We start from the raw sequence: 25,011 nt of genomic DNA, 5'->3' as shown, positions 1-25,011 counted from the left end.
GGAGGCGGGGTTGGTTGACGCACAAAATCGGAATTCAGGTGCAGGCTTAGCTAACCTAGTAGGTACGTGGAGTAGCCGAGAACGTTTCCGCTAATGACAAGAACAGACTGTGGGGCCAAGCAAACGGAGTGGCTGTGAACTGCGAGGAGTCAGCCACTCAGCTGTTTCCGGTGTTTCGCATTTGCTGAGTTGCCGTCTGATTTTCTAAAGCCTTCGGGGGTGTGTGCGTGGCGGTGAGTGTGGTGCCGGCTGTGTTTTGTCCTGTCTACTTTTGCCTTCAGAAATCTCTTGTGTGTGAAACTGTGACAGGCTCGTGCTTTGACCGTGACTGCAAATATGTAACCTTTGTTCTGGAAGCCAGTATTACTCCATAGCACACCCCATTCCCCTCTCCACCTTTGGACTTGTTTCGTTAGCACGCTCTTTCCCTCCAAACTGAGGGTCAGCCTCCAGGACTTGGTTAACGTATCGCAAGACATCAGCGGTGGATTTTTTTCCTGCGATTTTGACTCCTTAGTCCCCTGAACGGCTACTGAGTGTTGAAACAGTTAAACTAGTTTAGTTTTGGTGGGTTCCGCCCCCACTAAATGTTTGATGGGTTTTCTCCCCTACAGAAAGGAATCAGCTGGTTTGATGTGTCCACTTTCAGACCTCTTGTATCGTATGATAGAGCCCTAAAGCTGCCTAGTCCTGTATAGTTAGTGTCATCCCAGGACTGAACACACCTTGAAGGTAATCTAATCTCTTTACTCAGTTTCGCTCTAAATATTGAAAAAATTCGATGCATAAAAGTCGAATCCTCTAGGCATCTCCACAGTTAGGAAATACTTGGAAGCTCCAGGACAGGTAGGACATGTCTTACTCTCTGCCCTACATGGGAGCAGGCCTAGGGATGTACTTTGTGAGGCTCAGGACGAAATGAAAATGCAGGGCCTCTTGTTCAAGAGCAGAGGGAAGCGCCACTAAAGGTACTAAAATATAAGCTGTCTACTTTCTTCTGTAGTATCTCCTTTGACTTGTCATGGTGTTTTAACTTTCTACTGTTAATTATAATAGCATGTTAATCGTGCTATTATTATTATGCTATTATTAACAGAAATTTGTTACTTAATGTCAAAGTAAAGAAAAAAATTTAAATATAAATATTAGCATGAATTTTACTTCGTATAGCGTGCAACTCCGGTTTTAAATACAAACGTAAGAACAGTTAACTCGTATGCAGAATCAATGAAATTTCACAATTCATAATTTGTAGCTCACACAAACATGTATTTTGTTCATACTGGAACAATGGAAACCACAAAACCAACTTACCCGTATTTTTTTTTTTTTTTACTCCTTGATATATGCACATTCTACCAACAGTATGGAATCCAGGGACGCTGAGTCTCGCAGAGCTCCCCACAGATGGTGGATCCACCAGATTTCTGTGCTCATGGGGTTTCACAAATGCTTTATGTGGGTGAGGTAGCAAGGAGTAGTGGTGGACATGCACTTTGCCCCCCAGCCTCTGATCCTGCACATGCTCCATTGTCCTATTGGTCTTAAAAGTTCAAATATAAAGTTAAGAATTTCAGGGTGGTGACCACAGAGCATTAAAATAAGTGCCATTCTGAGCACTTGGCCCTGTGTCATTATGCTAGTTGCACACACATGAGGCCAGCCCTATCCCAGAGCCTTATGAGTCTGATGCATTGTAAATATTCAATAAATAATTAAGGCTGAACTGGTGTCCTCTAGGGAAAGCACTTAGAAGACAGAACCACAGTCCTACCTTCGCAGAGATCACAGCCTAGGTGGAAGGAACAAAGCAAACAGATGATAACTCTGAGTGCTATAAGATGGCTCTGTACGAATTCTTCCTATATGAGCTGAAATGTATCATTTCATCACGGGTTAACCCACATGGTCTAATGCGAGGGAGTTCTGGCTTTACAGTGGGCTGCATTTGATTTTGAATTATTTCTGCCACTTTAATAGCTGAGTGATCTTGAACAAATAATATATTCTCTCTGGCCTATTCCTCTTTTGTAAAATGAGAATTATATTATCTATTCAGTATGAGAGGTTCTGAGAGAATGTAAAGAGCCTAACATGGTAGCCGTTATATAGCAGGCTGTCAATAAATAGTTACCAGCTTGGTTGCTACAGTTGGTCTACCCTGTTAGGCATTGTCTCTGCAGGTCCACTTATCCAACTGACCCTGTTTATAGTCTTCCCTTTTCTAGACCCTGCTTCTGGGCCACTGACTCTGGAGGAATCTGGAGGGAAAATTTCCTGTGCCTCCTTATGGCCCAAAGCTGTCCTCCTAGAGCCACACTTGACTTTATATTAGAACCTTTCTAACCCCCTTCTCCCATCACTCCAGCATCAACCTCCCCTCCTCCCTCTCACATAAACACATTTATGCACACATTACCACACTGCCTTCTGGGCTGTTGACCTGCCTGAAGTTCTGCATTTCCAAACTAGTTATTCAACTGTAGCCTCCCGGGGCTGGACTTTGTTTTTATTTTGGGGGGGGGAAGAAAACGAACAAACAAACAAATCTGACCTTTTAAAGATAGCAAAGGGTGTAAAATTAGGATTGTATTTGAATTTAAACTTGTCTTTATTATTCCTACTATAAACAGAAATATCTAGAGTGCTTTATTTTCCTCATTATAACTAAATGGGAGTATTGAGCAGATTTTGACATGCTCTTAATTAGTACTTTCTGATAAAATATAAGATGTTGGCATTTGGAAAATCTAGGTGAAGAGTATACAGGAATATTTATATGTATTTTCTGTCCATCTGAAATTAATTTCAAAAAAAAAGTTAAAATGTTTCATTCCTGAACCATTATAGATTGGTCAACTGAAAGATATGCTTGAGGTCATCGAAATATGATTATATAGGTCTTGGGGCCCATTATCAACAGTTGATATTTTATTTGCAAGACTAGATTATGCATATTATGTAATTAAAGGATAATAAAAGTTGGTATTTGATGAAGTATTTGTGTAAAAGTTAAGTCTTAAATGTATGAGATAGCGTGTTTGTGGATGACATGTCATTTGAAATTTATCATCAAAACCAGAAACTCAGTTTCTAAGAAACCTGTGAAACTCTGGAAAATTAAAAAAAAGGGGGGGGGGATTTTCCAAGTGCTACTGAAAGAGCACCTTTCACTTACTAAGTAAGCTTGTATCAGAGACTATTGAGATTAATCATTAATGAGGTGTTCCATTAACAATTTTAACAAAAATCTGAATAGTGCTTAGAAACACTCTTAAAAGAGTTTACCTGCATTCTTTGTTGCGGTTGGCTGAGCGTGGGATTCCCTGCCCACCTCACATTATATTTGCTTGAGTTTTTCTTTTTCCTTTCATTTCATTTATTTCCCTCTGCGTGCACACCTTATCACCCGAACACTTAAGGTAAGATACTAATCTCTGTGTATATATGTCTAGTTATTGTAAAATATGCTTAGCATATATTTTTAAAACATCAAACTGTAATTGGTTAGGTTATCAGAATAATTGAACATTAAAGGTGCTTACTAAGAAAGTATTTATTTGTAAGTAAAAGTAATAATTTGAATTTCAGTAGGTACTCATTTGTGGAAGTTTGCATTTCTCTTAGTAATTTAAATTTTCTTTTGTAAAAGTGATAGTCTAAGAAACTTGTTTAAATTTTACCTTAAATGTCAAATATAGAAAAGAAAATACAAATTATCTGTGAGAGAATTACTTGAGCATCCTATACTGTTATCTACAACCATTTAAACAGTTACGTATAAACCTTAGAAACTACTTTTCGCTTCAGGACCTATGTTCCTTAGACCAACCATCAGTAAACTGCATGTTCGATCCACATATATGACTAAAGAAAATGAATCATGTGCCTTCTTGGTTTGGCATTTCCTTTTGTCTGTCTATTTTAAAGGTTGACTTTCAAGTATCAGTATCAAAAAAAGGTTACTTGGGTATTTCTCACTTGGAATATTAAACACTGGAAACTGGGGGCGCCTGGGTGGCTCAGTCGTTAAGCATCTGCCTTTGGCTCAGGTCATGATCCCAGTGTTCTGGGGTTGAGCCCTGAATCGGGCTTCCTGCCCAGCGGGAAGCCTGCTTCTCCCTCTCCCACTCCCCCTGCTTGCATTCCCTCTCTCTCTGTCAAATAAATAAATAAAATCTTCAATGAATGAATGAATAAATAAATAAATACTGGAAACTGTGGTTGCCTTTCTGTGAGGAAAGAAACATAAATGCCCTTTTGCCCTTTTTATGTAACTGAACTCTTGTGTTCCTTTCCAGAGCAACAGCTGTTCATGCATGGTGCACGGTGAACGCTTGTGATCATTAGCCTACCATAGCTTTGCGTGTATATCCTTATACCTAAAGAAGAAAGATATGGCTTGTGCTGAGTATTCTTTTCATGTGCCAAGTCTCGAGGAGCTTGTTGGAGGTAAATACAATAATAACTTTGAGTTCTTTTTAGTTATTCTAAGGAAAAATTTAAAAAAAAAAATATTCTAAGATACGATTTATGCAATAGTATTTCCAATGCAGAACTCATATTCCTAGGTTGCCTGAGTTAGTTAAGCGTCTGCCTTTGGCTCAGGTTATGAGCCCAGGATGGAGCCCCACATTGGGCTCCCTGCTCAGCGGGGAGTCTGCTTCTCCCTCTCCCTCATTTTCCTTTTCGATATCTCTTTGTACTTTTTTTTTTAAGATTTATTTATTTATTTCAGAGAGAGAGAGAAAGAGAGAGAACGTGAGCAGGTGGAGGGGCAGATGGAGAAGGAGAGGAAGAGGGAAAGAATCTCGAGCAGACTCTGCCCTGAGCGGCGCTGAGCCTCAGGCTCCATCCCGTGACCCATGAGATCCTGACCTGAGCCAAAACCAAGAGTCAGATGCCCAACCGTCAGAGCCACGCAGGCGTCCCTCTTCGTACTATTTTTATTGAGAGAGTCCAAAATTATGCCCCCCTAAAAAACCTAAACTCACCATTTGATGATTCTTGTTAAGATACCAACTTTACAGAGTGAATATGAATATAGTCATCCAAGATTTAGTATGTGTGATGCCCACAAAATCACACAATTTTAACTTTTTACCAGTTGCAATATTCTTTAAATATATAATGTACTGTGGTATATTAATCATGTTCCTAACATTACTACCCTTTCCCCTTCTCCTGATATGATAGACTGCCGATGAACTTGCTTGGATTTCTCTGCGTATATTTTTATGCATTTCCCCTTATTCGAACAAGAATTTAAGGCAGCTTCACAAGATTAATTAGGAGGGCTGATAGATAAGAAAAAGAAAATAAAAATAGGAATATGAATTCAAGCTAGGAATACTACTAACCCAAAACTATATAGCCTGTCAGAAAGCTAGCATTTATTTGACACCTTTAGGTTCTGATAGTACCTATAAAACCTACCCTTTCCGAAGCGCACGCATCCTGATAGTTCGTCTGTCTTCCTGATGAGGTTGAAGTCAAGAAGTGTTCTCGGGTTTTGCTCGGTTGTGGCTTGCTTCTTCTAATGTTCCTATTTTTTCCTAAATTTAGGTGGCAGCTAGTAAACAATCTGTATCACTTGTATTCTTTGCCTGTATTTTTTTTTCTGTCAGTCTTTCTGTCTTCCCTGATATGATGGGACAGCTAGGAATCATTTCTTTGAGGGCCTTTCTACATCTATCTTCTCTTGTGTGTTTGTGTTTTATGTTCCTCTGTATGTACAGGATATATTCAGTACAAAATAGAAATGGAATCTGAGTTTTTTGGCTTAAAATTTATTTTCAGTTTTACAGAAAACCGTATAGCAAGAATTTGTTCTCTTTGTAAATGACAAAAAATAGATTTTACTATATTTCCACATGCTGAAATCTTACTTTATCTATTCATAAGTCTGCAGTCATTAGTTTAGGGAGGGGAATTTTCCAGGCAACTTGGTTTCCTTTTTCATATAGATAAAAGATCTGGTATGGAATGTCTACATGGCTAGATTTAAGACGACTTCATGTTTTGGAGAATCTGATTCTATAAAACCTGAACTAATGGCTGACTACTCTCACAGAAATTTTTATGGAAACTTATCACCCTTAGAAGTACATTGCTCCTAGGGGCACGTGGATGGCTCAAGTCAGTTAAGTGTCCAACTCTTGATTTTGGCTCAGGTCATGATCTCAGGGTCATGAGATCGAGTCCTGTGTTGGGCTCTGCACTGGGCGTGGAGCCTGCTTAAAATTCTCTCTCTCCTCCTCCCCCACTCCCCACACGTTGTGCCTAGATTTATAACTTTAAAATATGTTTTGTTTTTTTACTTTTTTATTGAGTTATATCTCCATTACAGTATGCTAGTCTTAAGTGTACAGCTTGATGAATTTTAACATGTTTATACCCGTGTCACTACCATCCAGATTGAGATATAAAATATTTCCAGCATCCCAGAAGACTCCTTTATTTACTTTTCCAGTCAATATCTCTACTCCAAGAGGTAACACTGTTCTGACTTCTGTCACCTTAGATTAATTGCCTGATTTTGAAATATATATAACTGAAGTTATATGTACTCTTTTGTGTCTTACTCCTTTTGCTCAACATTTTGTCTTCAAGTGTCAATGAAATTGTTGCATGTAATGCTTACTTTCTAACTGTTTAAATATATACATTTCAATAGGTCTTTGGAATTCTCCCCCCAAAAGGAAGGTAGTCCTCACCTTAGTGCAGTGTTTATCTTCAATGGTTTAAATCTCTACAGATTTATAGTGATTTTTATGGGGGTATTTGATAGTACACATTCGATTAATTGTGTGTCTAATGTCTAATTATATTCATTAGGAAGACCATTCCCCCCCCCCATTATTAAGTAAGCTCTATGTCCAGCCTGGGGCTTGAACCAAGATCAAGAGTCGCTTGCTCTACTGGCTGAGCCAGCCAGGTGCTCTTCTCCCTCCAATTCATATTAATACACGGTTAGATTGGAAGCATGATACCCAAAATGTTGAGGGAAGATTTGATATATGGTGGCAAATTTTTACGTAATATTAAATAACCTTTTTTCCTTGTCTTTGTCAGTTCTGCAGAAGGGGCTAAAGGATAACTTTGCAGATGTCCAAGTCTCTGTGGTTGATTGCCCTGATTTGACTAAGGAGCCATTTACCTTTCCTGTAAAAGGTAAACAATTTTTGCAGTTCACTTTTTTCAGTCCTAATCTTCTTCTGAAATGAGAATTATTATGAAGGATCATCTTAAATTATCTACAAATAAAGATTATTGTCCCAAATTGTAGACTAAATCGTGCTGAATTTCTGTGCTGTTTTCTTATATTGAGCAAATTTCATTTTATACCCTTGTGGGAAAATATTTTTTTATGCACTTTTGTTATTTTCATAGGTTATATAGATATTCAGTAGCCTAGAATCCTTGATAGCACATGAGGGTTTGTTTTTAACTGTTGAGGTGACTGTTATGGAAACATAAATTTTTATGTTTTTATTTATTCAAGGCCAGAAGGGATCTTAAAAGCCTTGTATTTGAATCATCTATGAAATGCTTATTTGCCAAGTGACCATCCAGCCAATGTTTAAAGTAAGAAGGGAAATTAATATTGGTCGAGTAAATATAATTTGTATGATGGAAACCTATATTTGATGTCTTAATTTTGACAGTAACACTGCAAGGTCATTACTAGCCCCAGTCTATAGAAGAGAAAACCGAAACTCAGAGAGGCTAAGCAAGCTCAATAGTAATCATAAGCAGGATTCAAATCCAAGTCTATCTGTTTCAAAAGTCTGATCTCCCATTACACCCTACTGTGCTGAGCAATTTGAGATAAACACACTCGCTCCCTCTTTGATATGTAACTGACATCTTTGTTAAAAAGTAGTTCTGGAGGGGCGCCTGGGTGGCACAGCGGTTAAGCGTCTGCCTTCGGCTCAGGGCGTGATCCTGGCGTTCTGGGATCGAGCCCCACATCAGGCTCCTCCGCTGTGAGCCTGCTTCTTCCTCTCCCACTGCCCCTGCTTGTGTTCCCTCTCTCGCTGGCTGTCTCTATCTCTGTCAAATAAATAAAATCTTTAAAAAAAAAAAAAAAAAAAAAAAGTAGTTCTGGGGCGCCTGGGTGGCACAACGGTTAAGCGTCTGCCTTCAGCTCAGGGCGTGATCCCGGCATTCTGGGATCGAGCCCCACATCAGGCTCCTCCGCTATGAGCCTGCTTCTTCCTCTCCCACTCCCCCTGCTTGTGTTCCCTCTCTCGCTGGCTGTCTCTATCTCTGTCGAATAAATAAATAAAATCTTAAAAAAAAAAAAAAAAGTAGTTATACACAGAAGTCCTGGACTCTGCTTCTTTCTCTGCCATGTACAGATTTTTTTTACCCTGGGTAAGCCAAGCAATGTATTTGGGCCTCACATATATTTAAATGGAGAGATTTGGCTTTCATGTTCCTCTTGGTCTTTCCAGTTTAAACAGTCTTTGGTTTTAAGTATACCTGTAAATTCTAGAAGTTTTGTGTACCGGATAGCAATTTCTCTTTGTACCTTGAAAGCATTTAGCATATTACTTTTTTATAGCCATGCTTCTTCCAATTATAGAGGTAATTTATTCTCCCCACTAAATAAGTAATTAATTAGTTAAAATAAAATTAAAGAATCAGAAAACACAGAAGAATACAAGGAAAAGAAAAAATGGTTAATCTTAATTCTGTCATCCAAAGAATTTTCTAGTCAATAATTTGTAAGCCTTTAAATTGTAACACTAAGGAAGCTAGATATGGCTAGATATGTATGTTTATATATGAATGATCTTTCATAAATGTCATTAGGTACTTTCTACGTGAACTGGTCTTACTGAAGTCACCAGTGACTTTGGTATGTTTACTAGTATTTTCTGATCTCTCACATATTACATAGTATCCGGCCGTTGTTGCCTGACATCTTCTCTCCCCTCTCCTTGGTTCTTTTGCCTCTTCTTCCTTGGTATCTTTCCTACTTCCAGTTCTTTCTACCTCATTTTTCCTAGGTCCTTTCTCTTTCTGACAGGCTCTTAAATCCTGACATTTTCTAGAATTCTTTCCTCAGCCTCTTCTTATTCTATATGATCTCTCTGCATTTTTCCATCCACTCCTATGGTTTTAAATTACTACTTGGATACAAAAACTTGAAATCTGCACATCTCACCTCGGTCTCTCTTTTTCTTAGCTATGGATCAGTAATTCCACCTGTCCACAGGACATCTCCACCTATAAATGCTAAGGACAACTTGAGGTCAGCAGGTCTAAAATTTAGCTCATTCCTTCACCATAGTTGCCTATTCTCCCTTGTTCTTTTTTTTAATTTCCTCTTCTCCATCTCTACAGCCAACCATTTTTAGCTCATTACTTGTCTTTTCCCTAGACTATTAAAATAGTCCCCTAGTGGTTTCTTTCAACTTCAGCATTGCTGGGGGCGCCTGGCCAGCTCAGTTGGTAGAACATGTGACTCTTGATCTCAGGGTCATGAGTTCAAGCCCCACGTTGGGGGTAGAACCCACTTAAAGTTAAAAACAAAAACAAAAAAAACGCCAAAAACCAAAAAGACAACTTTAACATTACTATCACTTATGAGAACGATTCTTATCCATGAGTAATTTCTGCTGATCCCATGGAAGATATTTCTAAAATCCCTAATTATAAATGGGATCTATAAAAATTTTGTACATCTACCCTCTGCATAACTGAAGAAATAAAGCAATTATATATACTTTACTTTTTAATAATGTTAGCATGAAACTGACAAGACTACTTTTTCTCTACATTTAAAAAAAAAAAAAAGGTACCTTTCCCAGATCGCGTCTAGCTGTACCTATGATGTTAATTAAAAATATAAGTAGAAAGTTCCCAGCATCTGAAGTTATCTCTAATTACTTGCATTTCTATAAACAACCTTGGGAATAAACAACTTTGATTTTCCAGTATAGATTTCTTAAAGAACTAATAACTCTAACAAAGCAAAATATTCTATATTAAAATACAATTTTAGCCAACCCCCCCGCCCCCCGCCCGAAGCACAGATTGTTAAAGGAATAGGTCATTACAGACTAATTCTGGAAATCTCATCCAATCCAAACTTTGGCTTCAATTCTAGCCTTGCTCTTTTACCAACTTTCTGTTGCCTTTATGCTACCAACTGTATTAAGTCAAACTTGGTTATGACAATATTGGAAACACAAATAGTTAGAATAGGATGGGGATCATAGCTACTTTCATCTTCCAAACCTGCCACTTGTAAAACTGTGAGAATGGAAAAGTTATATACTCTTAATAAATTAAATTAGTGCCTTCTGGCATTTTACACTTAAGTTAGATGTTTGCTTATTTTTAAGGTGACTTTTTTTTTTTAGGCATCTGTGGGAAAACTAGAATTGCAGAAGTAGGAGGTGTGCCTTACTTATTGCCTCTTGTAAAAAAAGAAAAAGTAAGTGTACTTTTACTCTTCACATTCACATGAAGATTATAAGAAGTTGGGTTGATACCTCTTTTTATTGTTAGAAGATCCATTGACCAATGTGGCAAGGAAGTGTTAATGGACTCAGTCAAAAAAAGTAAACCAAGAGATTTGTATGATTATCATTTAAATAATATTTTTTCTTCTTGTATAGGTGTATGATATAAATAAGATTGCAAAAGAGATCAAGCTTCCTGGAGCTTTTATTCTTGGAGCAGGAGCAGGCCCATTTCAGACTCTTGGGTTCAATTGTGAGGTCAGCATACATATAATTATTTTATTTTATTTTATTTTATTTTATTTTATTTTATTATTTTATTTTATTTTATTTTATTTTATTTTATTTTATTATTTTATTGATTTGACATTTGGTTTACCTTTTTTCTTTTATTACCCTATCAGAAAATCTGCTTTCTGAATGAATTATAAATGGTCAATGTCCTCTTTCTTTACAGATTTGATATTGTTTGGTACAGATTTGGACTGTAGCATATACTCTAACTGTAATGGAGCACTGACCTCTAATTTCAGATTTTCTTAGAGTATACACTGAGTGTTAGATGAGTCTGAAGTCTTAATGTGGTCTGCTGAGGACCCTGGATTGCTAAAGATTTTAATCCTTACACATCAGAAAATTCCTAGCTTCAAATCTTTCCTTTTGATATGAGAGCAGCTTTTGATCAGAAGATGAATGGAATAATTAATGATCTCATTAATTCCCTCTTTCAGACTAAATAGTAAGGACCTACCCCAATGGTATGGTGATTATTTACAAAAAGTACTATCTATTACTGTGTATGTTAGTATATTAACAACATAAAAACATCAGTGTTTCTTCACATCTCTTTTTTTTTTTTTTAAGATTTTATTTATTTATTCGACAGAGATAGAGACAGCCAGTGAGAGAGGGAACACAAGCAGGGGGAGTGGGAGAGGAAGAAGCAGGCTCATAGCGGAAGAGCCTGATGTGGGGCTCGATCCCATAATGCCGGGATCATGCCCTGAGCCGAAGGCAGACGCCCAACTGCTGTGCCACTCAGGCGCCCCTCTTCACATCTCTTAATAGAAGAGTGAAGGATCTCTTCAGTCTGCCCATCCCTTCACCTCTTCAGATGTGACCATTAGTCAATAGTCTTACAAGTTCTTTTGTAGAAAGATTAGTATAATTTACCTAGTGTTCAATATAGGAAAAAAGTTTAAAATCTAAAGTCAGACATTTTAAAGCACAATTTACAATGTTATAGAAACACTGTAAGAAATACTGTACACATTTTATAAAATATTTTTTTCAATTTTTTGATGTTTGTAAATCTTTAACATTTTGAATCTCAAATTAAATATTTCATACTTCATGTTTTCTTACTAGGTCCTGAAATAAAATATCTTAAGTCAAGGATTAGATAGATATTTTCTTTGCATATTGATGTCAGGGTTGACTAATTTACTTTTCTTATTTACTTTTTTTTCCAGTTTATGCCAGTTATTCAAACAGAAAGTGAACACAAACATCCAGTGAATGGAAGTTACTTTGCCCGTGTTAACCCTGCAGATGGAGGGTGCCTACTAGAGAAATACAGTGAGAAATATCATGATTTTGGGTGTGCATTACTGGCTAATCTTTTTGCCAGTGAGGGTCAACCTGGAAAGGTGATTTTTTTGTTCACAAAAACACAATATTCTCCAAAAGTTCTCAGCTTAAAAGTTGAACTTTTATTGCCACAAATATTGTTTTCTTAAGAAAAGTCAAACTAGCTAAGTCAAATTTCTTTAAATAACCCGATTATGAAAGATTACTATGGTAATACAGGCAAGGCGAAAGTCTTATTTAAAACTGAGGTTAAGAATACTTAGTAAGCAAAAAAGCAAAACAAAACAAAAAAATCCAAAACTTAGTAAGCAGTACCTTTTTTTCTGAGGAATAAAAGGTAACAGAATATTCATGTGGGGAGTGAGTCAAATACATGAGCCATTCAGTTGAAATAAATAGATAGTGCCTACCTGTAGTTCGTCTGTAAGTAGTTTGTTCATTCCTGATGGATCAGATGTTGGTTGACCTAGACAGAAATGGTGGTAGCAAAATATTATAGCAAGGAGGAAGGAAGGAAAATTAAAAAGATGATTACAGTGTTAGCAGTTGTGAGAACTCCCAGATTTTTCAATAGGAGTAGTTACTTTAGCTACTTTGAAAAACGAGGCAGTGAATTAAAAAGACCTGATTAAGTGGTGTGTGGGTGACTCAGTTGGTTAAGCATCTGATTCTTGATCTCAGCTCAGGTCTTGATCTCAGCGTTGTGAGTTCCAGCATTGCGATGGGTTCCATGCTGGGCGTGGAGCCTCCTTAAAAAAAAAAAAAATAGACTTAATTAAGTGGAAGTAATATAAGTCCAGAATTTTAAGGGAAAGGAGAAAATGTAATCACTTTCTCCTCCCCTCTAAATTACCAGAGGTTAACCCCTTTAAGCCAGGAATTCTCAACCTTTTACCACCTTGACACATAAAGATAAGAATCTTTAGAGCTCAGTGGAAGACTTCGCTGTAACTCTCTCTGTTCAAGAAAGCATGAATAAGACTTATTAGAGTAAATGATAACTTATCATGTGTATATAATATATATCATTGATCAAGACAGGATGAGACATCTCACTCAACTCCTGTGTGGGTGCTCTAAGCAAACAAATGAATATTTGCTTGATGGCATTAGATTATGTGTTTCACTTTGATAGTTATTCACATAAAATTTTTCAGCTTAGAACAATGGTATGCATATTTATGTCTTCTCTAGGTCATTGAGGTGAAAGCCAAAAGAAGAACTGGAAAACTTAACTTTGTGACTTGTATGAGACAGACTCTTGAAAAACATTATGGAGATAAACCTGTAGGGATGGGAGGTACTTTCATAGTTCAGAAGGGAAAAGTGAAGACTCACATAATGGTAAGGGCCTTCATGGACATGCGTGCATGTGTATGTGGGTATGTCTGTGCATATACTTAAGATCTTAGCATTTTTTATCATACATTGCGAATTCTACCCTTAAAGACACCCTGAATACTTTTACTAGGATTGTATTACTTTAAAACTTAAATGGCAAACAATACTATAAATCACATTGTGCGATAATGTCTAACTAGGGTCCTTTCTTTCATGTTAATAAATTAGAACTTTCTTTCCATTGCATTTGTTTTTAAGATCTAGAGAGATATGAGTATAAGCCTTAGACATGGATTATCATTTTTATTGCCAGAATCCTGAACTCCATACATAGACTTTGCTATTAAGACGGTTGTGGTGGGGCGCCTGGTGGCTCAGTCATTTGGGCATCCAACTCTTGTTACTGGCCCAGGTCATGATCTCAGGGTTGTGAGATTGAACCCCGCATCAGGCTCCACTCTGGGCACAGAGCCTGCTTGAGATTCTCTCTCCCTGTCTCTGCCCCTCTCTGTCCCTCCCTCTCGCTCTCTCGTTCTCAAAAAAAAAAAAAAGATGGTTGTGGTTTTGGGGAAAGGACTCCTTATGAGAACTATAATCTTATAGGTTAATTACACAAGTTTATAAGACATTAAGGATGGAATACTATATAAAGCAAGACCTAGGGCATTCAGGTTTTAAAATAATTTTTTGGAGATGAATGAATGAATAGTATAAATGTCATTACAGTTAATTTCCTTTTCATTTTATCAGTAAAAGCATCAAAAAATGTTTGGTTTTAATGGTTTTTATTCTGATAATTTTATTTTTTATTGTATTTTTAAAAATATTTTATTTATTTATTTTAGAGAGATAGTGTGATGGACAGAGAGAGCGTGTGCGTGAGCAGGGGGAGGGGCAGAGGGAGAAGGAGAGAGAGAATCCCAAGCAGACTTTGTGCTGAGTGCAGAACCCAATGTGCGGCTCAATCCCAGGACCCCGAGATCATAACCTGAGCCAAAATCATGAGTCAGTTGCTTAACCGACTGAGCCACCCTGGCATCTCATCCTGATAACTTTAAATGGCAAGCCAGCTGATTTTGCAAAGAAAAACACAACATTGTGAAAATAGTTAATTTTCCAAATTATTAAAAACAGAGTTACAGATTAATCTATTGGTAAATACCAAATAATTATAGGATTTTTAAATATGCAGGTACTCAATACGTTACTGACTATGGGCATACCTTGTTTTATTGTGTTTCACATTATTGCATTCCACAGATACTGCATTTTTCCTAAATTGAAGGTTTGTGGCAACACTGCATCAAGCAAGTCTTTTGGCACCAATTTTCCAACAGCATTTGCTCACTTCCTGTCTCTGTGTCACATTTTGGTAATTCTGGCAATATTTCAAACCTTTTCATTATTATATTTGTTATGGTGGTCTGAGATCAGTGATCTTTGATGTAACTATTGTAATTGTTTTGGGGTGCCACAAACTGCATCCATATAAGATGGACAACTTAACCAGTAAATGTTGGTATGTTTTGACAGTTCCACCCACTGGCCATTCTCCCATCTCTGTCCCTCTCCTTGGGCCTCCCTATTCCCTAGGACACAACAATATTGAAATGAGGCCAATTAATAACACTACAATGGCCTCTAAATGACCAAGTGAAAGGAAGAGTCGTACTTCTCTCACTTTAAATTAAAAGGGAGAAGTGATTAAGCTTAGTGAGGAAGACATGTCAAAAGCCAAGAAAGGCCAAAAGCTAAACCTCTTGTCCAAATAGTGAATTATAAATGCAAAGGAAAAGTTCTTCAACGAAAATTAGAAGTGTTAGTCCAGTGAATACACAAATGATAAGAAAGCAAAAACAGCCTTATTATTGATATGGGTTAAGTTTTAGTGGTCTGGATAGGAGGCCAAACCAGCCACAACATTCCCTTAAGCCATAGCCTAATTCAGAGCAATCCTATGAAGGCTGAAAGAGGTAGGAAGCTGCAGAAGTCTGAAGCTAACAGAGGTTGGTTCGTGAGGTTGAAGGAGAGAAGCTGTCTCCGTAACATACAAGTGCGAGGGGAAGCAGAGCGTGCTGATGCGGAAGCAAGTGATCCAGAGGCCTAGCTAAGATCATTACTGAAGGTGGCTACACTGAACAACCGATTTTCAGTGTAGACAGAACAGCCTGATATTGGAAGAAATACCATCTAGGACTTCCAGAGCTCGAGAGGAGAAATCGGTGCCTGGCTTCAAAGCTCCAGTGGACAGGCTGACTCTCCTGTTAGGGGCTACCGCAGCTGGTGACTGGAAGTTGAAGCCAGTGCTCATTGACCATTCTGAAAATCCTAGGCCGCTAAGAATTATGCTAAATCTACTCTGCCTGCGCTCATCAGTGGAACAACAAAGCCTTGATGGTAGCACATCTGTTTACAACATGGTTTACTGAATGTTTTTAGCACACTGTTGATACCCACTGCTCAGAAAAAAATACTCCTTTCATGCTCATTGACAATGTACCTGGTCATCCAAGAGCTCTAATTGAGACACACAATGAGATTAGTGTTTTCATGCCCGCTCACACAACATCCATTCTGCAGCCCATGGATCAAGGAGTAATTTCAACTTTCAAATCTCATTATTTAAGAAATACATTTCGTAAGGTTATAGCTGCCATAGATATGTGGCAGCTCAGGGCAAAGTCAATTGAAAACATTCTGGAAAGAATTCACCATTCTAGATACTATTAAGAACATTTGTGAGGGGCGCCTGGGTGGCTCGGGTGGTTAAGTGTCTGCCTTCAGCTCAGGTCATGATCTCAGGGTCCTGGGATCCGAGCCCCAAGTCAGTGGGGAGCCTGCTTCTCCCTTTCCCTCTGCCTGCCACTCCCCCTGCTTGTGTGCACTCTCTCTGTCAAATAAATAAATAAAATCTTAAAAAAAGAGAGAGAACATTTGTGATTCAAGAGTAGAGGTGAAAATATCAATGTAAATAGGAGTTTGGGAGGAGTTGATCCCAACCCTCATGGATGACTTTGTGGGGTTCGAGACTTGAGTGGAGGAAGTCACTGCAGATGTGGAGGTTACAGTGAGAGAACTAGAATGAGAAGCGGAGCCTAAAGATGGGACTGAATTGCTACAATCTCATGATAAAACTCGAACAGTTGAGGAGTTGCTTTACGGATGAGCAAAGAAAGTGGTTTCTTGAGATGGAATCTACTCCTGGTAAAGATACTGTGAAGATTGTTGAAATGACAAAGGGTTTAGAATATTACATGAACTTAGTTGCTAAAGCAGCTGTAGGGTTTGAGAGGATTGACTCCAATTTTGGAAGTTCTCCAATGGGTAAAATGCTACCGAACAGCATCGCATGCTACAGAGAAATCATTCATGAAAGGAAGAGTCAATTGATGCGGAGACTTCATTGTTTTCTTATTTTAAGACGTTGCCACAGCCACTCCAGCCTTCAGCAATCAGCACCCTGGTCACTCAGCAGCCATCAACACTGAGGCAAGACCCTCCACCAGCAAAAAGCTTATGACTCGCTGAAAGCTCAGATGATTGTTAGCATTCTTCAGCAATAAAGTATTTTTAAATTAAAGTATGTACATTTTTTTAGACATAATGCTACTGCACACTTAAAAGGCTACAGTATAGTGTAAACATCACATTTACATACACTGGGAAACCAAAACATTCATTTGACTTGCTCTATTGCGTATTCACTTTATTGCAGTGGTCTGGAACAGAACCCCTGAGATCTCCAAGGTATGCCTGTAATTACATTTTCCATAATGATTGTACCAATTTACATACCTACTAATAGCATGCAAGGGTCCCCTTTTCTGCACATCCTCACCAACACTTGTTATCTCTTGTTTTTTGTTTTTTGTTTATAGTAGCCATCCTCACAGGAGTCAGGTGTGCTATCTCATGGTTGTGATTTGCAATTCCCTGATGATGAGTGATATTGAGCACTTTTTAATATACCTCTTGGCCATTTGTATGTCTTTGGAGAAATGCCTAATTCAGTTCCTTTGTCTATTTTTTAATTGGGTTTTTTTTTGCTATTGAGTTGTAGGAGTTCCTTGTATATTTTGGATATTAACCCCTTAGTGGATATATGGTTTGCAAATATTTTTTCCCGTTCCGTAAATGGTCTTTTCATTTTGTTGATTGTTTTCTTTACAGCACAGAAGTTTTTAATATGATGTAGTCCCACCTGTTTATTATTCCTTTTGTTGCCTGTACTTTTGATGTCAAATCTAAGAAATTATGGTGAAATCCAATGTCATGAAACTTTAACCCTTATGTTTTCTTCTAAGTTTTATATTTTAGCTCTTACAGTTAGGTCTTTGATCCATTTTGAGTTAATTTTTATATACATATAAATTAAGGGTCCAATTTCATTCTTTTGTACATCAATATCCAGTTTTCCCAGCACCATTTTTTTAAAGATATCCTTTTTCCATTGAATGGTCTTAATACCCTTATTGAAAATTATTTGCTGTATGTGCAGAGGTTTATTTCTGAGATCTCTATTCCATTCCACTGATCTTTATGTCTGTTTTTATGCCATTGTCACTGTTTTGATTACTGGTAGTAAGTTTGATATCAGGAAGTATTAGACTTCCAGCTTTCTTTTTCCCTCAAGATGGGTTTGGGTCTTCAGGATCCCTTGTGATTACATATGAATTTTACGATGGGTTCTCTATTTCTGCAAAAACTTCTTTGGGATTTTGATAGGGATGGCACTGAATCTTTAGATCACTTTTGGTAGTATTAACATCCTAACAATATTAAGTTCAATTCATAAACACAGGACATTTTCCCATTTATTGGAATCTTTTTATCTTATTTTAAGATTTATTTTAGAGAGTGCACACATGTGTGTGCATATACAAGTGGGGGGGTCAAAAGGAGAGGGAGAGAGGCAGACTCCCTTCTGTGTCCTCAGGGCTCCTTGTGGTGCTCCTTGCAGCCTTCCTAGTGGGGCTTCATGGGGGTGGGGGGTCTCAAGGGGCTGATGGGGGGCTGAACTTGGGGCTCAACTAAGGGCTTGATCTCCAGACCCTGAGATCATGGCCTGAGCCAAAATCCAGTTGGTCACCCAGAAGACTGAGCCACCCAGGTGCCCCTGTTGGAGTCTTTTTAAATTTCTTTCAGCAATGCTTTGTAGTACATGTTTTTTGCCTCCTTAAGTTTATTCCTTAGTATTTTATTCTTTTTGATGCTTCTACCAATTTCTAATGCCTTGCTCCCCCCTCCCCCCACCCATCTACGGGTAGCAATAATGAGATTTAAAATTAGGATGAGGATATATTTCCAGGAAAACTGAGAGGCTATAAAAAATGAAAAGATAGTAATGGACTCATTCCTTCATTATTCCTTCATACATTTTAGCTTGTACACTTGATTGGTGGTCCTTTTGAAAACTAGGTTACGTAACTTGTTTTGATTCTAAAATGATTAAATGTATAAGAAGGCTTAAAATTTTAACCTCATGATGTTATATATAATTTAAAATTTAATTCTAAATAATATTGTATATATTTAGAATGATCTTTTATTGTAGCCCGCAGAATTTTCTTCCTGCCCATTGAACTCTGATGAAGAGGTGAATAAATGGTTGCGCTTTTATGAGATGAAAGCTCCTTTGGTTTGTCTGCCAGTTTTTGTCTCCAGAGACCCAGTAAGTTTATGTCTGTCTTCTATATTGTGGTGTCATACAGTGATAATGCTTAATTTTTAGGATATTCTTTTAAAATTAGGCACTTTTGTTATTTAAGAAATAGGCTAGTCTCCAGAATTATCATGAAAGATAAGGGAGCAGGTGGATAACCACCCTATGAGTTAGGCAGGGCCGATTTCACCTTTGGGCAAATGAAGGCCCAGGTATTTTAAATAACAACCAAAGTCATGTTATTAAATAGTAGAATCAAGACCAGGATTTAGGTCTCCTATCTTATTTGTTGCTCATGATACTATTCATTATATTCTAATATTATACACTAGAAAAAGATATAATATAGACCAATTCAAAGAAAATACCTACCAGAATACTGACTAGTCATATTTTTTGATCTACCGATTACATACATATCTAGGAATTTATCCTTAAATATGCAAAACTATGTGAAATTATTAGTTAAAAGGTTAGTCATGAAAGCATTACTGTAATAGAATTGGAAATAATCTAAATGTCAGTTGGGAAGTGGTATGTATGTACAATAGAATGCCATGTAGGTGTAAAAGAAAGAGGAAGCTCTTTTATAATCTGATATACTAAGATCTCAAGCATATTGTTAAATGAAGAAGAGCAATATTCAGCACAAATGGTAGGGTGCTACCATTTGAGTAAAAATTACAAAAGTAAATATTTCTGGAAGGATATAAAAGAAACTGCTTATATTGTTTGCCTGCAAGGAAAGGGAGTAAGTAGTAAAATCAGGAAATGGAAAGACACATTTTAATGAATATATCCTTTTTCATTCTTTGAATTTTGAATTAAGTGAATATGTTACTTACTTAAAAAATAAAAAAACTATTGTAACATTAATAAGAAGGTCTCCCTCCCCCTTAAATCCTATCCAAAATAATTTGAATACTGACAAATAGCTTGTCTGTTGTCCTAGGGGTTTGATTTGCGATTGGAGCACACTCATTTTTTTAGTCATCATGGAGAAGGTGGACACTACCATTATGATACTACCCCAGACACAGTGGAATATCTTGGATACTTCTTGCCTGCGGAGTTTCTGTATCGCATTGATCAACCAAAAGAGACCCATTCATTTGGGCGAGATTAAATCAAATGAAAAAGAAATAATTAACTAAAGTTAACTAATTAACTCATTAACCGAATACTACTATAAAATCCAATAGAAATGATCTCGCTACTTAAATCCCATTCTTTGGCCTTTAACTGAAAGGTATGTTGACATTTATACTCTATTATTTCATTAGAGATTTTTGGAAACAGATACATAATGAAAATGGTCTTCATTTTTTTATTCTTTAATAACACCAAAAACATCAGTCTTATGTTTATACCTTAAGTATAAACATGATCAGGAATCATGTGATTTATTCCTACTGTCTACTGGTAATAACTTACGTTTGTATAACATTATTAAATTTTTCAAATTAGTCTCACAACTCCTAAGTGGATGTTTCTGGGTATTAGAAAAATCAGTGTTGCAAATGTTGATAGTTGTTGAATCTTAGTACTAAATTTAAAAAATCCATTTCAGAAATCAGAGTATACTCTTTTTCATGGAAAAAGGTGAGCAGAGGAAGCAACTTTACCCCTTTTGGTGGGGTTGAACCATACTCAGTTCGCTGTTTGCCTTTCACAAACATTGGCAACTAGGTAGCTAGCCATGATGCCTCCTTTGTTTGGCTTGCCAATTGGAAGTAGTTTGTACCTTGTTGGTTTTTTGCCAGAAGGAAAGGGAAAAGAAACAGCATCAAAATACAACACTGAAGTGAGTATACTTTAATTTACAAGTGAGCCTATTGCTAAACATGACCACTGACCTTTGTAAAATAAAAAATTATACTATTTTACTGATTGTAATTATTGAAATTTTCCTCAGTATTCTTCTATAATAATCGTTAGTCAGAAATCAACTTTCTAATCTTAATCTTGCTAATGCTAACCATGTGCAAATTTAGGCTCTCTTTAATACTAAACACATCATAAATCTTCAAAAAATATTTTTTGATTGTCTTCTTTGGATGTTACCTATAACATGTCCTGTGAGTACAAATTCCTAAATGTTATTTTTAAATAAGCACCAGTTTGAAGCAAAAAAAATGAATAAAAATTTTATAATCACAATATAATGTTTCTTTTTAATATCTTACCTCCAGACAGAAAAAAAATATCACTGTTAATTAGTTTAACAAAAGCATATTGGACCCCTACTCTGCCCACTGGAATGTAAGCTCCATGAGGGTAAGGGCTTTGTTTACCAGTGCGGCACTAATGCCTTTAACAGTGCCTGGCCAAAGCAGCCATTCAGTAAATATTTGTTGAATGAATGAGTGTGTGGAAGGTTATGTCAGATGCTTCACCAGGTGCTGGGCTCTATCATTCAGTCATTTATATAGTGGGGGAAAACTCACAATAAGCAAATATATAACATGACAGGTGGTATTAAGTCCTATGAAGAAAAATAAAGCACAGGATGGACTGTTGTGTCCATCTCATATATGACAGGATGGATTCATCACCCAAAATTTGGTTTGGATGTCGAGGAGGATAAAGTCACACACGGCCCAACAGGGTATGAAAGGATTTACTGCTTGCATAATGAGGCTCTCTGGAGAAAGCAGGACAGCTCCCACACAGGTCCAAAAATGGCTTGAGAGAACAGGGAAAGGAGACTGGCTTGGGGTTTTTATGGTGGTGAAGGGTTAGGGCCAGGGTGATGATTCCATATGCAGTTTAAATTTCCCACAAGTGTCAAAGAAGAAGCAGCCAGGCTTATCAGCTTGCTCAAATATGGAGCAGAATGGGAAGAGGGAGGAGTGAGGCTTAAAAGCTGTCAGCAAACATAAAAAATGGAATTAGACTCTTTACTACACATTTTATATGGGGTAATCAGGAAAAGACTCTGAAAAAGAGACATTTTAGCAGAGACCTGAAAGAAATGAGAAAGTGAATTGTGAAGTTATTTGGAGAAACATCTTTCCTGGCAGATTTAAAAGTCCAGAGGCAGGAGGGAACTTTGAATGTTTAAGAAACAGTAGGGCGCCTAGGTGGCTGAGTCAGTTAAGCGTCTGCCTTTGGCTCAGGTCATGATCCTGGAGTCCTGGGACTGAGTCCCACATTGGGCTCCCCGCTCAGCAGTGAGTCTGCTTCTCCCTCTGCCCTTCACCCTGCATGTGCTCTCTCTCACTCTCTCTCTCTCTGAAATAAATAAAATCTTTAAAAAAAAAAAAAGAAACAATGAGGAGGTTGTTGTGAACAAAGTAAGATCACCTGACTATGCAGCTAACACCTAGTGCATGCTCTAAGAAGCAGTTTTGTGTAATGCTATATATGTATTTACAAAGCTATATGTTAATGCCATATTCACTTTAAAATTAGAAATGTGATGGGGCGCCTGGCTGGCTCAGTCAGTAGAGCATGTGACTCTTGATCTTGAGGTTGTAAGTTTGAGCCCCATGTTGGGTGTACAGATTACTTTAAAAAATCTTAAAAAAAAAAAAAAAGAAATGTGACAAGTATGCCTAATATCATCAACTATTGGAGGTTCTAGCCAGAAAAAGCAGGCAAGAAAGAATAATGACTGAAAAGGAAGAAAAACACAATTTTTTTTTGGCAGAAAACATGATTGATTCTTGGAAAACCCAAGAGAGTTTATAGTGAAATTATTAGACTGAGTTCAAGAAGTTTCCAAAATATAAAATCAATGTATATTAATAAGTTGCATTTCTTCATACCAATAAGTAAGAAATAGTTAAAAATGTAAATTTGAAAAATATCAATTACAATGTTATCAAAAGTACATAGCAATATTTTCTTTAACAAAGATTATATATAATCATCATGGAGAAAATTATAAAACTGTTGAAAACTTAAAAATATGCAAAATAAATACTTATATTTAGGAAAATGCAATATCATAGAAGCACCAGAAGCATTTCTTGTCAAATCTATAAATTCAATTTCATGCCAGTCTAATGCCAGTAGGGCTTTTCATAGGATCAATTGATTCTAAAATATGGGATAGCAAGATGCCAAGATAAACAAAGGTTTATCAAGACAACAAGGTCAGAGGTATTTGATATATAGATTACAACATTTATAAACTTATTAAAGTAAGAGTGTGGTTTTGGCACAGTGATGGACTAAATCAACCCAATAGACTGGAAAATCATTTCCAGTCTCGGTTTGAACCCTTCATCCATCTTCTCCATTTTCATCTAACATCATCGATCAGTTAAAGTTCTTGCCCCATCTCCAATGTTTTGATCATCCATGGATATGTTCCTGTTGTTCTAGGTTTTGATTATCAGTCACCCTTGCCTGCCTTTTTACATATCTACAACAATTACTATTATAAGCTGGATATTGTATGTTCTAGGTATCTTCCACTGATAAGAGTTTCCACCTTTCTTTTGTAAGGTAGATAAAGTGAGAGACTGATTCCTCGATTCCTCAATCAGAGATTGAGCTGGGTTGGGGTACAGCCGCATTTTAAATAAGACTCAGGCCACCTCTACTTACAGCCTGTTATTCTGTGTGTTCCTTGGCGTTTTCATTGAGATCCTAGCAGATCTCCGTCTCCTCAGTCTTGAAAGATTGAGATCCTAGCAGATCTCCGTCTCCTCAGTCTTGAAAGATTGTGTGGGGGGGGGGGCGGCTCATTTCTTCCCTAGGAAGATATGAGCTCCATGAAACCTCAAAATCTGACAAATAATTTTCATAGAACACTTCCCTTTAAACAGGACTTAGTCTCATATATATCTGAGTCTGCAGAAGACTCCACTCTGTTTTTTATACTTAGATCTTTAATTCATTGGAATTTTTATTTATGGTGTGAGATGGGGGAATGTAACTGGATTATTTTCCATATGTGACAGGCTGTTGGCCTCATTCCTCCCTTTATCTACACCCCTTTCCCTGTAACTCTGAAGTTCCTTCAACTGAAAAGGCTGAGAGTCTCCCCTCTCCCATCCTTGACTTTTAGGCTTGGCCTGGGCCATGTGGATGTCAGACATGTAATGCAGGCAAAACTTCCCTCTTATACCTCTGCCATCACCATAAGAACATACCCTGAACAGCCTGCTAGTCCAAGAACAATGAGAGACACCTGGTACAGAGTTATCTGAACGACCTGTGGCCCTAGATCTTGAAGTAGAACCCACCAGCTGAGCCCAGCCTCGATTCTGATTCTTGGGTGTGTGCCCTAACCCAGATGAGATAGCAGATGCCAGGGCCAAAATGCAGAAGTATGAGAACCTTAAAAAGACGAAATAAGAAATATGATTAAAACACTTGGCACGGTGATGGGCTCAAGTAGAGTTAACGATAAATATTAATGAAATTTTAAAGTGTTAAAACCTTTTACAAATGTATGCATAAAAGTATAGTGGTTCTCAAACATGATTGTGCAAAAGAATTACTGTTGAGCTTCCAAAAAATAAGTCTCTCTCTCTTGAAAATTCACATTCCTAACACATACCCCGCACATTGATTCTGTAGAGGCTGATACCAGTGCAATCCTATTTTTCTAAATACCTTAGGAAAGTAAGTCAAAAACTTAAATTTTATCTTGGTCAGTACAAAACTTGAAAAGACTCATGATTGATGTGGGGCCACAAACGGTCAGGAAAGAAGTCTTGAGGGGCACCTGGGTGACTCAGTCAGTTAAGCGTCTGACTCTTGATTCGGCTCAGATCAGGAACTCAGGGTCATGAGAGCCCTACCTTGGGCTCCTTACTACGCATGGAGTCTGCTTAAGATTCTCTCCCTCTCTCTCTCTCTCCGACCCTCCCCCCCCAACTCGCACATTCTGCCTCTCTCTCTAAAAAAATGAAAGAAGGAAGGAGAGAAAGAAAAAGAAAGAAAGAAAGAAAGAAAGAAAGAAAGAAAGAAAGAAAGAAAGAA

General features: G+C 37.4%; 1 protein-coding gene across 4 annotated transcripts; it reads left to right on the top strand.

Moving 5' to 3' along the window:
- Positions 1 to 12: 12 nt before the first annotated feature.
- On the top strand, positions 13 to 22,614 carry BKGD (beta-keto-L-gulonate decarboxylase). Of its 4 annotated transcripts, XM_045790772.2 has the most exons (10): positions 13 to 233; positions 615 to 732; positions 4,302 to 4,452; positions 7,075 to 7,173; positions 10,377 to 10,450; positions 10,635 to 10,736; positions 11,951 to 12,127; positions 13,263 to 13,412; positions 18,964 to 19,080; positions 20,024 to 22,614. In XM_045790772.2, the coding sequence occupies exons 3-10, from the start codon at positions 4,398 to 4,400 to the stop codon at positions 20,195 to 20,197; spliced, it is 948 nt and encodes a 315-aa protein (XP_045646728.2). In that variant the 5' UTR covers positions 13 to 233; positions 615 to 732; positions 4,302 to 4,397; the 3' UTR covers positions 20,198 to 22,614. The 4 variants fall into 4 exon arrangements, with proteins under 4 accessions (XP_045646728.2, XP_045646727.2, XP_045646729.2 ...); XM_045790771.2 differs by lacking the exon at positions 615 to 732; XM_045790773.2 differs by lacking the exon at positions 615 to 732 and having other exon boundaries at positions 42 to 62.
- The last annotated feature ends 2,397 nt before the right edge of the window (positions 22,615 to 25,011 follow it).

This window comes from Ursus americanus, chromosome 16, assembly GCF_024610735.1.
Source record: "Ursus americanus isolate L20-20 chromosome 16, mUrsAme1.1.p, whole genome shotgun sequence".
NCBI classification, from domain to species: Eukaryota; Metazoa; Chordata; class Mammalia; order Carnivora; family Ursidae; genus Ursus; species Ursus americanus.
The sequence above is the reverse complement of the archived record's forward strand: the minus strand, read 5'-3'. Positions and strand labels throughout refer to the sequence as shown.

Bases quoted from the DNA above. Each gene is read 5' to 3' on its own strand.
- BKGD (XM_045790771.2), top strand. From the start codon at position 4,398: ATGGCTTGTGCTGAGTATTCTTTTCATGTGCCAAGTCTCGAGGAGCTT. The intron at 10,451-10,634 runs GTAAGTGTACTT...CTTCTTGTATAG, and splicing joins CTCTTGTAAAAAAAGAAAAA to GTGTATGATATAAATAAGAT. The intron at 10,737-11,950 runs GTCAGCATACAT...TTTTTTTTCCAG, and splicing joins CTCTTGGGTTCAATTGTGAG to TTTATGCCAGTTATTCAAAC.